The sequence below is a fragment of the Apodemus sylvaticus genome, chromosome 15, assembly GCF_947179515.1.
Source record: "Apodemus sylvaticus chromosome 15, mApoSyl1.1, whole genome shotgun sequence".
NCBI lineage: Eukaryota > Metazoa > Chordata > Mammalia > Rodentia > Muridae > Apodemus > Apodemus sylvaticus.
Genome location: NC_067486.1, coordinates 4,248,650 through 4,262,080, shown reverse-complemented (window position 1 = coordinate 4,262,080; position 13,431 = coordinate 4,248,650). Strand labels below are relative to the sequence as shown.

General features: G+C 50.0%; 1 protein-coding gene across 1 annotated transcript; it reads right to left on the bottom strand.

Moving 5' to 3' along the window:
• Positions 1-9,499: 9,499 nt before the first annotated feature.
• Cldn14 (claudin 14) lies at positions 9,500-10,219 on the bottom strand. The gene has a single exon (XM_052158546.1). The coding sequence runs from the start codon at positions 10,217-10,219 to the stop codon at positions 9,500-9,502; it is 720 nt and encodes a 239-aa protein (XP_052014506.1).
• Positions 10,220-13,431: the final 3,212 nt, after the last annotated feature.

Sequence of the window (13,431 nt, the reverse complement as noted above, 5' to 3'; positions counted from 1 at the left end):
GAACATAGGCCACATATAAATATGCCCAATAAAAAAGATGAGTTTATTTTTAAAGTCACAGAGCTTTTAACAGTTCAGAGAAAGGCGGTAGAGCATCCTGAGAGCCCCCGATGTTCCGTGGATGTTCCGTGGATGTTCCGTGGATGTTCCGTGGATGTTCCGTGGATGTTCCGTGGACTTTGGCCAGCTCTCCTAGTTGGAAGAAGACAGCAAAGAAACCATTTTTTTTTAAAAAAAAAAAAAGATTTGTTTATTTATATGAGTACACCATAGCTGTCTTCAGACACACCGGAAGAGAGCATCAGATCCCATTAGAGATGGTTGTGAGCCACCACGTGGTTGCTAGGATTTGAACTCAGGACCTCTGGAAGAACAGTCAGTGCTCTTAACCCCTTCTGTGGTGGTTCTATTGATTGTAACTTGACAGGATCTAGGACACAAACCTTTGGGCATGTCTGTGAGGGGTTTGGGGGATTAGATTTATTGAGGTAGGAAGCCCCTCCCCCAACATGGGCAACACCATTCTGTGGGCTTGGGGTCTTAGCCTGAATCCAAAGGAGAAAAGAGGATCTGGAGAGGTGGTTCAGTGGGTTCCCCTAACCCTGACGGCTTGAGTTTGATCCCCAGCACCCACCTGGATCCCACAGATGAAAACGACACAAACACAAATGAACAGTCAGCGGAAGGGACCAGATTCCCAGACGGTGCCGCTCCCTGTTCTTTGGTCAGTTGCCTGAGTCATGGCCCACAGCGAGAAACTCTGCTTACACTTTAATCCTTTCCCCGAGCAAACAAAGGGTTTTTTTTTTTTTTTTCTTTGAGGTCTGCACCAAGGCCACCAACCAGCCATCGCCCAGATATCGTCCCTTGTGATACTTTTAAATTGAACATTTTGGGTACATTTTTTCTTTTTTCTTTTTGTTATTAAATGTGTGTGCACCTGTATGTGAGGGCATGCATGTGCCACAGCGCCTGTGGGGAGGTCAGAGGATGATTTGTAGGAGTTGGTTCTCTCCTTCCACCACTCGGGTCCCAGGGATCGAACTCATGACTTTGGGCTTGGCTGCAGACCTCTTTACCCGTTGAGCCGGCCCACTGGCCTTTACTTTCAACCCTCTGTATCTGTGCTCCCCTTGGCTCCTTCCTCTTTCTGCTTTGTCCTTTGTCTGCTTTGCTTGGGTTCATCAGCAACCTTGCCTTCCTCTTCCTGTTCTGTGTGAACTCCTGTGTCTCCCTCAGGGTTAGCGCTTTGCCTCAGCCTTGGCCCCATCCGGCAGGGCTTTAGCACGCGAGCCTTCCAGTGCAACGTCCTAAACAGTCTGTTGCTATAGTTTGAGTTTCTCTTTAAAATAAGGGGGGGGGGGGGAGAGAGAATTTTGTTTTTACATTTCCGATAGGGTGAGCATTAATTTCTTTTTTTCCTTCAGTATTATAGTTTTTGCTTTATTTCAGGCTGTGCCTGAAGTTTTATTGCACTTCGTAGAATTTGTGGACATTTGGGAACGGGAGGGAGATGCTTAGCAGGGAAGAAGGAGCATTGCTCTTACAGAGGGCCTGGATTTCACTGCTAGCACCCACACTGGGCAGCTCACAACCTTGTGTAACTCCAGCTCTGGGGGATCTGACACCCGCTTTGTACTGCACTGTACACACACACACACACACACACATAAACTAAAAGTAAAATAAAAATCTTTAATAGTTGCCATAGCTTGTCTGATTCCTTCCCTCTCTACTTCAGCGTTGACCTTATCTGGTGTCCAGCCAATGGGGTAGCCTGTGGCAACAGAGGCCTTCTTCTCCACATACGGTGGTTCTAGTAAGTGCTGAGCAAATGGGTTTTTACACCGTGAACTAAGTCACACATACATACATACATACATACATACATACATACATACCATAGCTAAGTTATATGTTTGAAGGGACTTGGGGACGGCATTCCTTACCCAGCACAAAGCCACACTTTCAGTTACCACGGAAATAAAAAACATATCCAGGCACTCACTAATAAGTGGATATTAACCTAGAAAACTAGAATACCCAAAACATAATCCACACATCAAATGAGGTACAAGAAGAAAGGAGGAGTGGCCCCTTGTTCTGGAAAGACTCAGTGAAGCAGTATTCAGCAAAACCAGAACGGGGAAGTGGGAAGGGATGGGTGGGAGGACAGGGGAAGAGAAGGGGGCTTACGGGACTTTCGGGGAGTGGGGGGGGCTAAAAAAGGGGAAATCATTTGAAATGTAAATAAATTATATCGAATAAAAAAAAGAAAAGAAAAAAAAAACATGTCCAGATCATCAGAGTTCATGGACTGACGGAACCAGCCCTGGGTGAGTTGTGCTCAAATCCATGCTGACCCCAAGTGTCTGCCACACAGGCTCCAGGGATGAATGCATCCCTATCACTGCTTCCAAGATCCACTGGCGGGGCGTGTGTGTGTGTGTGTGTGTGTGTGTGTGTGAGCGCGCGCGCGCACGTGTGTGCAGCACACAGAACCTCCTCGTCAGCAATGACTAAGTCACCAGCTAATTCATCTCCACCGAGGCAGTAAACTGTGGCTCTCCTCCTTGTCCACACTTGGTAATGTCCACCTTTTCAATTTTATTCATTGCTGCCTCAATCTGGTTTAGTCACCTTTGGTTTTGTAAAAAAAATTAAAAAAATAAAAGCATGCTATCATTGGGTGAGATGAGGTGGTGGAGGGCTTTTAGTCCCAGCCCTGGGCACATAGGAGCAAGAGGATTGAGATTGAGGGTAGCCTGGGCTACAAACCCGGGCAAGACCTGGTCTCAGGACAAAAATACCTTTCAGGAGGTGGGCTCTAGACCAAGGACTCCCAAGGACATCCCAAGGCTTCCCGTCGCCCCTATTCCCTCTTCATGTCCCAGCATCCCCCCTGCACCTAACTCGTGATCTACAAGGTCACAGATCTCCCGGCCAAGGCGAGCGCCCACTTCCTCAGACTCCTGCCGAGCCACTGGACCAAAACCCCTCTCTTTACTAGGCTAGATGAAAAGCGTATGCAAATGCTTCATGCCGGAAAAATGCCTGAGATGACTGAAAATCCCCAGACCTCCCCAGAGCTGGAGGTGGCTGATGCCCCAGGCAGGGGCTGGTAGGCTGTCCGGGCACAGGGACAGCTCCAGTCAGTCAATCATTTGCCAGCGCTGGGGAAGGTGGCAAACCTAAGCGGAGTTAAAGCAGTCCTGTGCTGGGCTTCCGCCTGCCCGGGTGAGGCTGGCTGAGCAAGAGGAGGACAGAGGAAGAGGCAGGGGATGAGCCTGGATCTACGGGCGACCTCCACTGGCCTTTCTCAGGCAGGAAAAGCACTGCTTACTAACGCCTTCCCCTTCCACGCACCTGTGAACCCTGCTGGTCGTATTTTAAAATAATTTACTACATGAAGTTCTATATTTTCCTTTGGATAGCTGCCCAGTAATAGACTTTTTAAAATTTTAGATTGCAATCCTTTCCTGTGTGTGTCTGAGTCTCTCTCTCTGTCTCTCTTTCTTACTTTCTCCCTTTTGTTTTCCTTTCTCAGAAGTCGAAAAAGTCCGCAGACTCTGAGGCTTCTCTAGTTATGTATTTCAGAGGTGGGGTCTCTCGTACCCCAAGCTTTCTTCAAACCCCATTCATAGCCAAAGGATGACTTTAAACTCCTGAACCTGGAACTTCTGACCCTCCTGTCTCCACCTCCAGAGTGCTGGGTGTATACCATTGTGTCCAGTTTATGGGGTGCTGGGGATTGATCCTAGGACTTATGTATTCGAGGTTAGCACTGTGCCAACCGAGCTGTGCCCTGCGCTACCTGTTCCCCTGTGGTAGAACTAGAAACAGTGTCTCAGGCATGTGTGTGTGTGTGTGTGTGTAATGTGTGCACAAGAGTGTATACACATACACACACGCACAAGCACACACCAGCGCACGGTGTACAAAGGCTTCAGGTGACTGTGGTCTCTGAAGCAGAGGATAACTTTTAGGAGCCCTTTCCTTCCACATTGTGGACCCTGGGGCTCCAACCTTGGCTGTTACCTCTTTCCCTCCCTCAGGCCATGGGACATGCCAACAGCAGCCAGTGGAACCTGACCAGAAAGCATGACCCAGGTACCCAATTTAAGGTCAAACTCCTGGTTTATCGTTATCAAGTAAGTGGCTTGTGATACAAATTCTGGACTGTTTTAGTTTTGTAGCATTTCCACTTCAGGTCACAATATGAATGTAGGACTTCAGAGGTCTTAGATTTCATAAGGCCCAAACCATGAGAACACTTGGGTGTGCTGTCCAGGAGAGAGGAGGCAGAAGCACTCTGTCTGTGCCCCATGGCAGAACACGGCTTCCCTGAGACCCACTGAGAGACCCCCCAGGTGGGAAGTTCCCGTGAGTATTCTCAGGGACAGATGGAGGAAACCGGCTGGGAGGCACCAGGGTCTGGTGATCTGTGCATACAGGCTGCCCTAGGGAGGAGACAGGTCGCACTTCTGAGACCAGGCCCTTCTTTGCTGGGCCTCCCGGGCTGTCTGCTGAGGAGGAGGAGGGCCCAGAGATTACAGACATCTGGTTGATTACAGACATCTCAGGACCAGAGCCAAGTTCGAGGCAAACAAATGTAGTGTTTCTCAATCCACAAGGGTGGTGCTGTAATTCATACTGTGCTGTAACAATGAGTTCCTGGCACACCTCTGAGTCTGACTCAGGTTTCCTTTTCATTCTGAAAATTGAGTCTTGTGTTTCTCCTCCAAAGGAATCCATCTTGGTTAAGACCTATCCCTGAAGGTTGAACAGGAGCTGGCATCTACCCACATCTACCCATGGTGATGACCCTGATTGTAAGGTAGCCACAAAAAACCAAAGACTTAGAGGGGCAGAGACACTTGTCCTGGGGGCTACATGAGGGATGCAAAGGACAAAGCAAGGGGAAGACACTGCTGCCTGCAGGAGGAAACCCTGGGCTTCCTCAGATCTACTTCCCGGTTTAGACGGCCAGTGTAGGGCGAACCCAAGATGTCACTTCCTGCTAGGTGCAACCAAACCTATACATCACTTCCTGTTGGGTTGTAGGCAGACCCGACGTCACTTCCTATTTCCTCGGGGATTTAGAATTGGAGCTGTGTCTCTTTTCATCCTATACAGTCAGGACCCCGACCCCTACCCAGCGCATGCCGTGTGTATGCAGTTCCAAGCAGGGTAGAAAAGGGCATCTGAGACCTTGGAGCTGTAGTCACTGGTTGTGTGAACTGCCTGATACAGGTGCTGGGATCCGACTTTGGAGCAGCAAGTGCTCTGATCTGCTGAGCTGCCCTCCAGCCCACTCTCTCCTGTCTCGAACATTTTTGTTTCTAAGTCAGGTAACTTGCCTGAGGTCCAGCTTCCCACTTGGGTGATAGAGAGCCCATTTGGATTGACTTTTTTTGTTTGTGTGTTTTTGTTTTTTGTTTTTGAGACAGGGTTTTTCTGTATAGCCCTGGCTGTCCTAGAACTCACTCTGTAGACCAGGCTGGCCTCGAACTCAGAAATCTGCCTGCCTCTGCCTCCCAAGTGCTGGGATTAAAGGGATGTGCCACCACTGCCTGGCTTTGATTGACTCTTTTTTTTTTTTTTTTTGATTTGGTTTTTTCGAGACAGGGTTTCTCTGTGTAGCCCTGGCTGTCCTGGAACTCACTCTGTAGACCAGGCTGGCCTCGAACTCAGAAACCCGCCTGCCTCTGCCTCCCAAAGTGCTGGGATTACAGGCGTGCGCCACCACCGCCCGGCTTGATTGACTCTTAAGAGAGGAGCTATGGCATGGTTTTGTTCTTTACAAGAGTGCTTCTGGCTATATAGTAATCTTGTAATTATCCAGGGAGTTTTTGTTTTATTTTATCTTTTGAGACAGTCTTATGTATCTCAGACTGGCCTTGAACTTGCTGTGTAACCCAAGGATGTTCTCTCTCTCTCTCTCTCTCTCTCTCTCTCTCTCTCTCTCTGAGACAGGGTTTCTCTGTGTAGCCCTGGCTGTCCTGGAACTCACTCTGTAGACCAGGCTGGCCTCAAACTCAGAGATCCGCCTGCCTCTGCCTCCCAAGTGCTGGGATTAAAGGCGTGCACCACCACTGCCTGGAAGTCTCTCCCTTTTTTCCTTTTTCTTTCTTTCTTTCTTTCTTTCTTTCTTTCTTTCTTTCTTTCTTTCTTTCTTTTTTTTGAGTGTTTGTCTTTATATTTGTAGGAGTGCCTGCTGCCCTCGGAGATCAAAAGAGGGTGTCAGATCTTCTAGAACTGGAATTAGAGGTGGTCGTGAGCCGTGACGTGGCTGTTAGGAGCAGAATCTAGGTCCTCTGCAAGAGCAGCACGTGCTCTGAATTGCCACGCTTCTCTCCAGGGTGATTTTAAAGGCCTCGATCTCCTGCCTCCTCCCAAATTCTGAGATCCCAGGCAGGTGTTCCTGCACCCAGGTTAAACCCTGCTGGGGCTTGGACCAACGCCTTGTGCCTGCTGGGAAAGCCCTTCACCAACAGAGCTACGCTGTGCCACCTGGTGGTTGAGAATTTCATATCTACCCAAAGCCAGAGACAAGTTCGCAACTCCTTCCCGGCTCCCCTTCAATTTTTCTTTATTTTTGAAAATGTTATACCTATACGCACAGTTCTTATTTTTTGAGGTCCTCGTCTTACAGCTTCTGACTGGGAGGGAGGCCATCCCTTCAAGCTTGCTATCTGGCCGGCTACTTCGAGTTCTCAGGTGTGCTGGCTGGTTTTGTGTCAACTTGACACAAGCCAGAGTTACTGGGAATGAGGAAAACTCAATTGAGAAAATGTCTCCAAAAGATCTGACTGAAAGGCATTTTTTAAAATTAGTGATCGCCAGCCCATAGTGGGTGGGTCACCCCCAGGCTGGCCATTCTTGGTTCTATAAGAAAGCCACAAGGAACAAGCTGGTGAACAGCGCCCTTCCATGGCCTCTGCATCAGCTCCTGCTTCCGGGTCCTGTGTGAGTTTCTGTCCTGACTTCCTCCAGTGATGGACTGTGATGTGGACGGATAAGCTGGATACATCCTGCCCTCCCCATGCTTTTGATCACAGTGATTTGTCACAATAATAGAAACTTTAACAAGGGGCAGGAGAGATGGCTCAGCACTTAAGAGCACTGACTGCTCTTCCAAAGGTTCTGAGTTCAAATCCCAGCAACCACATGATGGCTCACAACCATCAGTACAGCTACAGTGTGCTCACATACACAAAATAAATAAATAAATAAATAAATAAATAAATCTTAAAAATAAAAGAAACCTTAACAAGACCAGGATTCCTCAGCTCAAGGCCCTCCCACCCCCAAGCTTCCTTAGAGTCTAGAGAGCACTGCACTGTCAGGACAGAGCACGGCAGCAGAGGCTGTGATGGTGAACTTTGTCAACTTGACCACTCTAGAACAATGGTTCTCATCCTGTGAGTCAAGATCCCTTTGTGGGTTGAATTTCAGGTGTCCAGCATATCAAATATTTACATTACAACTCAGAACAGTAGCAACATTACAGTTACAAAGTAGCAACAAAGCAACTTTATGGTGGGGTGTCACCATAGCACGAGAAACTGTATTAAAGGGTCGTAGCATTCGGATGTAGAACTACGGCTCTAGAATCATCTAGCAGATTAATTGCCGGGCACAGCTGTGGGGAGGTTTTGAGATTGGTTAACTGAGGAAGGACGGAAGATCTGCTTGACCTGTGGGCAGCATGGTCCTGTGGGCTGGGGTGCGGGGCTGATGGCAGGGAGAACGCCAGCAGAGTATGGGGCTTCATCTTTTATTGCTTCCTGACTGGATTCGACATGGCCACGCTCACACTCCTGCTGCCACACTGGACTGAACCCTCAGACTGTAGCCACAATAAGCCCTCATTCCCTTGAGTCACATCTCAACAGGTGAGGTGTGTTGGTTTGTTTTTCATTTCCAAGACAGGGTCTCTTGCAGCACAGACTGGCTGTGTAGCCAAGGATGGCTTTGAACTTCTGACCTTCCAATCTCCACTTTCTAATTCCTGTGCTAACAAATGTGCCCCTCCATGCCTGGTTTTATGTGGTTCTGGGATCCAACCCAGGGCCTTGTGTGCACTGGGCAAGTACTTTACTGATTGAACTTTGCCCCAGTCATTGACAGGTGTCTGTTATTAGCAAAGCAACTAATGCAGGGTTATGACGTCATTGAGGCCTGTGTCAGTCTAGGGCTTGGGTTGTGACCATTCTTCCACATTCCTTTTGGATATTCAGTTTTACCCTTTATGATCATGGGCCAGGGTCTCCCCAGGCTGAGCCAGGGAGCCTCGCTCTGCCCCACTGCAGCTCTCTCCTGCTGGGGGACTCTCACCAGTGGTCCTTGAGTGGGCGTGTCCTCCCCTCAAAGCCAGCCTGCGGAGGCCGAGGCAGAGACAGGATGTGAACACAGCTCTAGGCTCCCTGGGCTAGGGTGTGGAGGGAGGTTTGGGGAGACAGTAGTCAGCTTTCTGGTCATGTGGTTGGAACCAGAAAGGACACAGGGATTCTCACAACTTTCTAGGATTTTCTTTCTCTAGGTAGAGGAGCTCCCTGTTGTCATAGCAGCTAGGACTGGTCACCTTAGAAAAGAGCGTAGCTTATACAGCTAAGTCCTGCGGGCTAAGCACTCCTGACTGAACTTCGTGCCAATGCATAGAAAGCAGAGGTACCAGACCCTCTTCCTCTTCTCTTTGTAGTTTATTAAAGGGGGAACTGTTGAGCCAGCAAGGCTATGATCTGAAAGAGAGGCTTTGGGCAAGCCTATGACCTGAGTGGTGTGATCCCAGATCCTGCCACAAGGTGGCAGAAGAGTACAGACTCCGGGGAACTGGCCATTTCCCTCCCCCATCTCTCTCTCTCTCTCTCTCTCTCTCTCTCTCTCTCTCTCTCTCTCTCTCTCTCTCTCTCTCTCTCTCTCTCTCTCTCTCTCTCTCTCCCTCCCTCTCTCTCGCACACACAGTGGGAATCGTTTGCAGGTGGACAGCAACATTCCCTTAACTTTGTGCTTTATCTCCTTCGGGCCTCACCTCTAGATTTCCAGAGGCTTCTGTGACTTCCTTGGGGCACCACAGTCAGCTTTCTAGATTTTCCCATCATGCACTAGTGGATGCTAGTGATTCAGTGTCAAGATCGGGGCTCCTGATCCTTAGTGTGGCTGCACACCAGGATACTCCAGATCCCCCGGGCTCAGATGAGGCTTTCCACGGCTGCCCACCTCACAGACCACCTCCGTGTGGCTTGTTCCTGTGAGACAAACCAACCCGATGGGCCAAGCCTCCAAGACAGTCTTTATTGAGCTCTTATTAAGCAACCCACATAAATACATATAATAAATACAAAACCAGCACTTTTTAGAAGTCCTTGTTTTGAAAAGCACCCTCCTTCCCAGTGTTCCGGGCTTCCCCACGTTTACAAAGGTCTCTGCATCCTTCCTGCATCCATCATTGGTCCTTTGGGACCCAGCATCCCTGGTAGAAGCCTGGGGAAGGAATTCACACGTAGTCATTCAATCTGTACCCACTGTGTGCAGCTGAGGTCACCGAGGGGGCACGGTTGTCCTTGTAGGCTACTGGTGGGCGGTAGGCAGGGGCGGGAGCCGTGGTGGTGGCCCCAGCCCTGGCCTGGGGCTGGTAGGGTCTGTAGGGGGCCTCATCCTGGCAGGACAAGCAGAGCAGGGTGCCCCCGATGAGAGACAGGGACGAGGAGATGAAGCCCAGGTACAGGGCCTGGCCGATCTCAAACTTCATGCCACTGGGCAGCAGCGGGTTATAAAAATTCTGCACCACATCGTTCGTGGTCCAGGACACGGCTACCATGCACAGCAGGCCTGCCAGCAGGAAGAGCGCACCCCCCAGCACCGCGAAAGTGGTCTTGGCGGGTGTGCCCTTGGCACAGCGAGTGCACTTCATGCCCACTACAGCGCAGGCGCAGGCCATGCCTGACAGCAGGCAGGAGATGACCATGAGCGCCCGGGCCGCCTGCAGGTCCCGGGGCAGCGCCAGCAGCGAACGGTAGATCTGACACTGGTAGATGCCTGTGCTGTGCCACACGCACTCCATCCACAGTCCCTTCAGGTAGGACACGGCCGTCAGGATGTTGGTGCCCACGTGGGCCGTCCTCCGCCAGTGCGGCAGGATAGTGGTGATGAGCGTGCCCACCATGCCGAGGAAGCTAAGCAGGAAGCCTAGGAGCTGGACCGCTGTGCTGGCCATGGCCAAGGGCCCCGCTAGCCCCGCTAGCCGCGCCGGGCAGTGCCCAGGTCCCCAGGGATGGCTCTGGTCCTTAGGTGCCTGCAGGAAGCCTAATAAAGCCGGGGAGGAGAGAGGGAGGGCAAGAAAGGGGAACTGGGTTAAATATTATCTCGATGCCTTTATTTCTGACACCAAAACAATTTTCCATAGGCAGCTGGTATGATAATTAACATGTCCTGGAAAAAAATGGAGGCTCCACGGGGTGGGAGGACAGAGCTGGAAGAGAGGCTGCAGGTCCCTGACCCCAGGGAACATCACTCCAGAACTTCCATTCTGAACACCTCCGGGGACCTACTACTTCTGAAAAGCACAGGGAGGGAGGAAGTGCTACTTTGTATCTACACTCTGGTTTTTTCTGTTACACCTCAACCTTCCTTCTGTTTGGTCAATAATCAGTAAGAACAACTGTTATCCACACAGCTTGGACTGACAGGTGTTAGTTAAGGTGTGTACCTGTTGTGACTTAGAGAACAGATTTGGGGGCTGTGTCTGTAAGGGGGTGGTGACTTTCTCTGGCACCGCAGAGGCAGGCCAGAGGCAGTTTTGGAATTCAGGCCTAATGTGACACCAAGTTTGCTGACCCCTGCCCAGGGACAGGGTTCCAAGTGGCCAGATGCTTAGATGCAACTGGCAGGAGTCTAAGCCAAGGCAGAGCCCTGCTTTGCAGCGACAGGGACTGCCCAGTGCAGGGGACTCTCTCACGCAAGCCAGGATAGACCCCAGCTGCTCCGTCTTGCCCAGGGTCCACAGTGTGGAAAGTCCAGGCCTACACCGGGCTCCCTGGCTGATTCCTGACCTGAATTCTAGGCTGCCCCAACTCTTCCTTGTCAAGGTTACCCATTAAAGGCTGTCAGAAAGTTTGACTGCCTTAGCCTACAAGGCTGGGTGGGTGAACCAGTCTGGGGCGGTCTAAGGGTATTTATGGAAAGCAAGGGGAGCTAATTTTAGAAATCACTAGGTTTTGCTATTTTTAAGTTAAGGATTTTCTAATTTAAGAAGTGTTAATGAGTTCCCAACCTCCAGCTACCCCACCCCCACCCCCATCCCCACCCCCACCCCGCAGCATTCAGCAACACTTCCTGGCTTTGCCTCACTTTAAGGCCATTCGTTCCGCAGAAAGCTCATTAACCGAACTCGGCTCCTTGGAAACTGCCTGATTCTTCTCTTGCACTGCGGTGGAAGACTCCGCCCTTGACTGCTGTTTGCAGAGGAAGGTCCTGCTGGCCAGCGTGCACTGGGCTGGGCTGGCCCATCCAGGGCTGACTTTGGCATTCCCTGTGGGCTACTGTTTCCCTCCCCCCCCCCAGGCATGTGTAAGACTGAGGAAACATTCGCTAGAGAGATGGGAGTCCAAGGTGAAAGCCTCAGTGGTCCAGGTGGGCGGGGACCAGGTGGGCTGGGCCGCATCTACCAGGTGAAGAGATTAGGTCTTGGGGGAAGGGGTGAGGTAGGGGTGTGTGTGTGTGGGGGGGGGTGGGAAGGTGTGGCTTCCCTGCACTCTGAGGAGTTTTAGAGACAGTCATTATAGTTCCATACTCTCTATAACTCCAAGTGCCTGTCAGCCTGGCAGGCATTGGCAGTTTAAACTGACAGGACTCCCAAAGCCATTCAGTCCTTCACACGGTCGGTCTGTGAGGATCACTGGCAGGTAATTATGCGGCCAGAACTAAATGACCTGATAGTGTATACTGTGCTCATTCAGGAAAAGTGGCCCGATGTTCTCTGCCCACAAATCACACATTAGAATGACATGTTGTAGCTTAACTCCATCTAGGTATACAAGTGGAGAAATCTCCTTTTCCTAATGAGAAAGTGTATGTGGTTAGATAAAAAAGCACTATCTGGGGTACAAGGCCTGCAGAGGTCATTTCTGCTTCGGTAAGGTGCAGCGAATGCCCGCAGACTCAGAGGACACCACAGAAAGCCACCTGGATCACAGCGACTCTCAGCCTTTCCCTGGGGGCGTCGGCCGGGCTAGCTGGCTCAGTGCAGTGGGCAAAGGTGCTGCTGAGCCTGACAGACCTGAGTTCAAGCCAGGGTCTGGGTGGTGGAGGGAAAGAACCAAGTCCTTCAAGGTGTCCCCTTGACCTCGATCTACATGTCCCCTCCCCCCACACACAGGCACATACACACACAAGTGTAACACACTTAATAATTTTTAAAGTGCAGATCAACATATTAAGATGAAATAACTGAATTTCAGTTTTTAAAAAGAAGCTCAATTTTCATAACAATTTTTTTCTTAGTTGTGCAGGTTTCCTAGGTTATTTTTAATTTTTCTAAAGTCTGCCCTGTAAGGACAAAGTTTAAGAACAAAGAAAACTGCCGGGTGGTGGTGGCGCACGCCTGTAATCCCAGCACTCTGGGAGGCAGAGGCAGGCGGATTTTTGAGTTCAAGGCCAGCCTGGTTTACAGAGTGAGTTCCAGGACAGCCAGGGCTACACAGAGAAACCCTGTCTCCAAAAAACCAAACAACAACAACAACAACAACAAAAAAAAAAAACCAAAGAAAACTAAAAGAAAAAGTATCTATCTCACTGATCAATACAAAGATTTTTTTTTTTTTGTTTTTTAGTGTTAAATGATTATTAAATACTAATAGCTATTTGCTTTTGGTTTTTTTTTGGGGGGGGGAAGCTTTCTAAAGAAGATGTTATGAGTTGAACTATATCCCTCCCTAACCCCCAAAGATATACTGAAGTTCTAACTTCCAGAACCTCAGAATGTCACCCTCTTTGGAAATAGGGAGATTACACATGTGACGGGGACACGCTGAGGAAGGCCAGGCCCCTAAACCAAGATTAGTGTCTTTGTGAGAAGATAAACAGAGGCCACTCCCTGAAGATGAGGCAGCATTTGGAATGACTAATCAAGAAGCCCAGAATGTTCCAGAAGTTTGGGGAAGAGTCTTGGGGGCCGGCTAGCCCTCAGCCCTGAGGAACACACGGCGATGGGGGGGGGATAGCCTGGGCCTGGCCCTGGACTTTTAGAACCAATCTCTGTTCTGTTAAGCATCCCAGCTTAACCACCCCTCCCCAGCCCTGTCCACTCAGCCTAGGAAGTTAGAGAGACACTGTCGAAGAGTGAGTCTCCTCCAGAGCAGAGTGCTGGAAGTTTGGTGGCTTCCTGCTTGTCACTGGTATATACAAAACAGCTTCTACCCTTCACGTCCC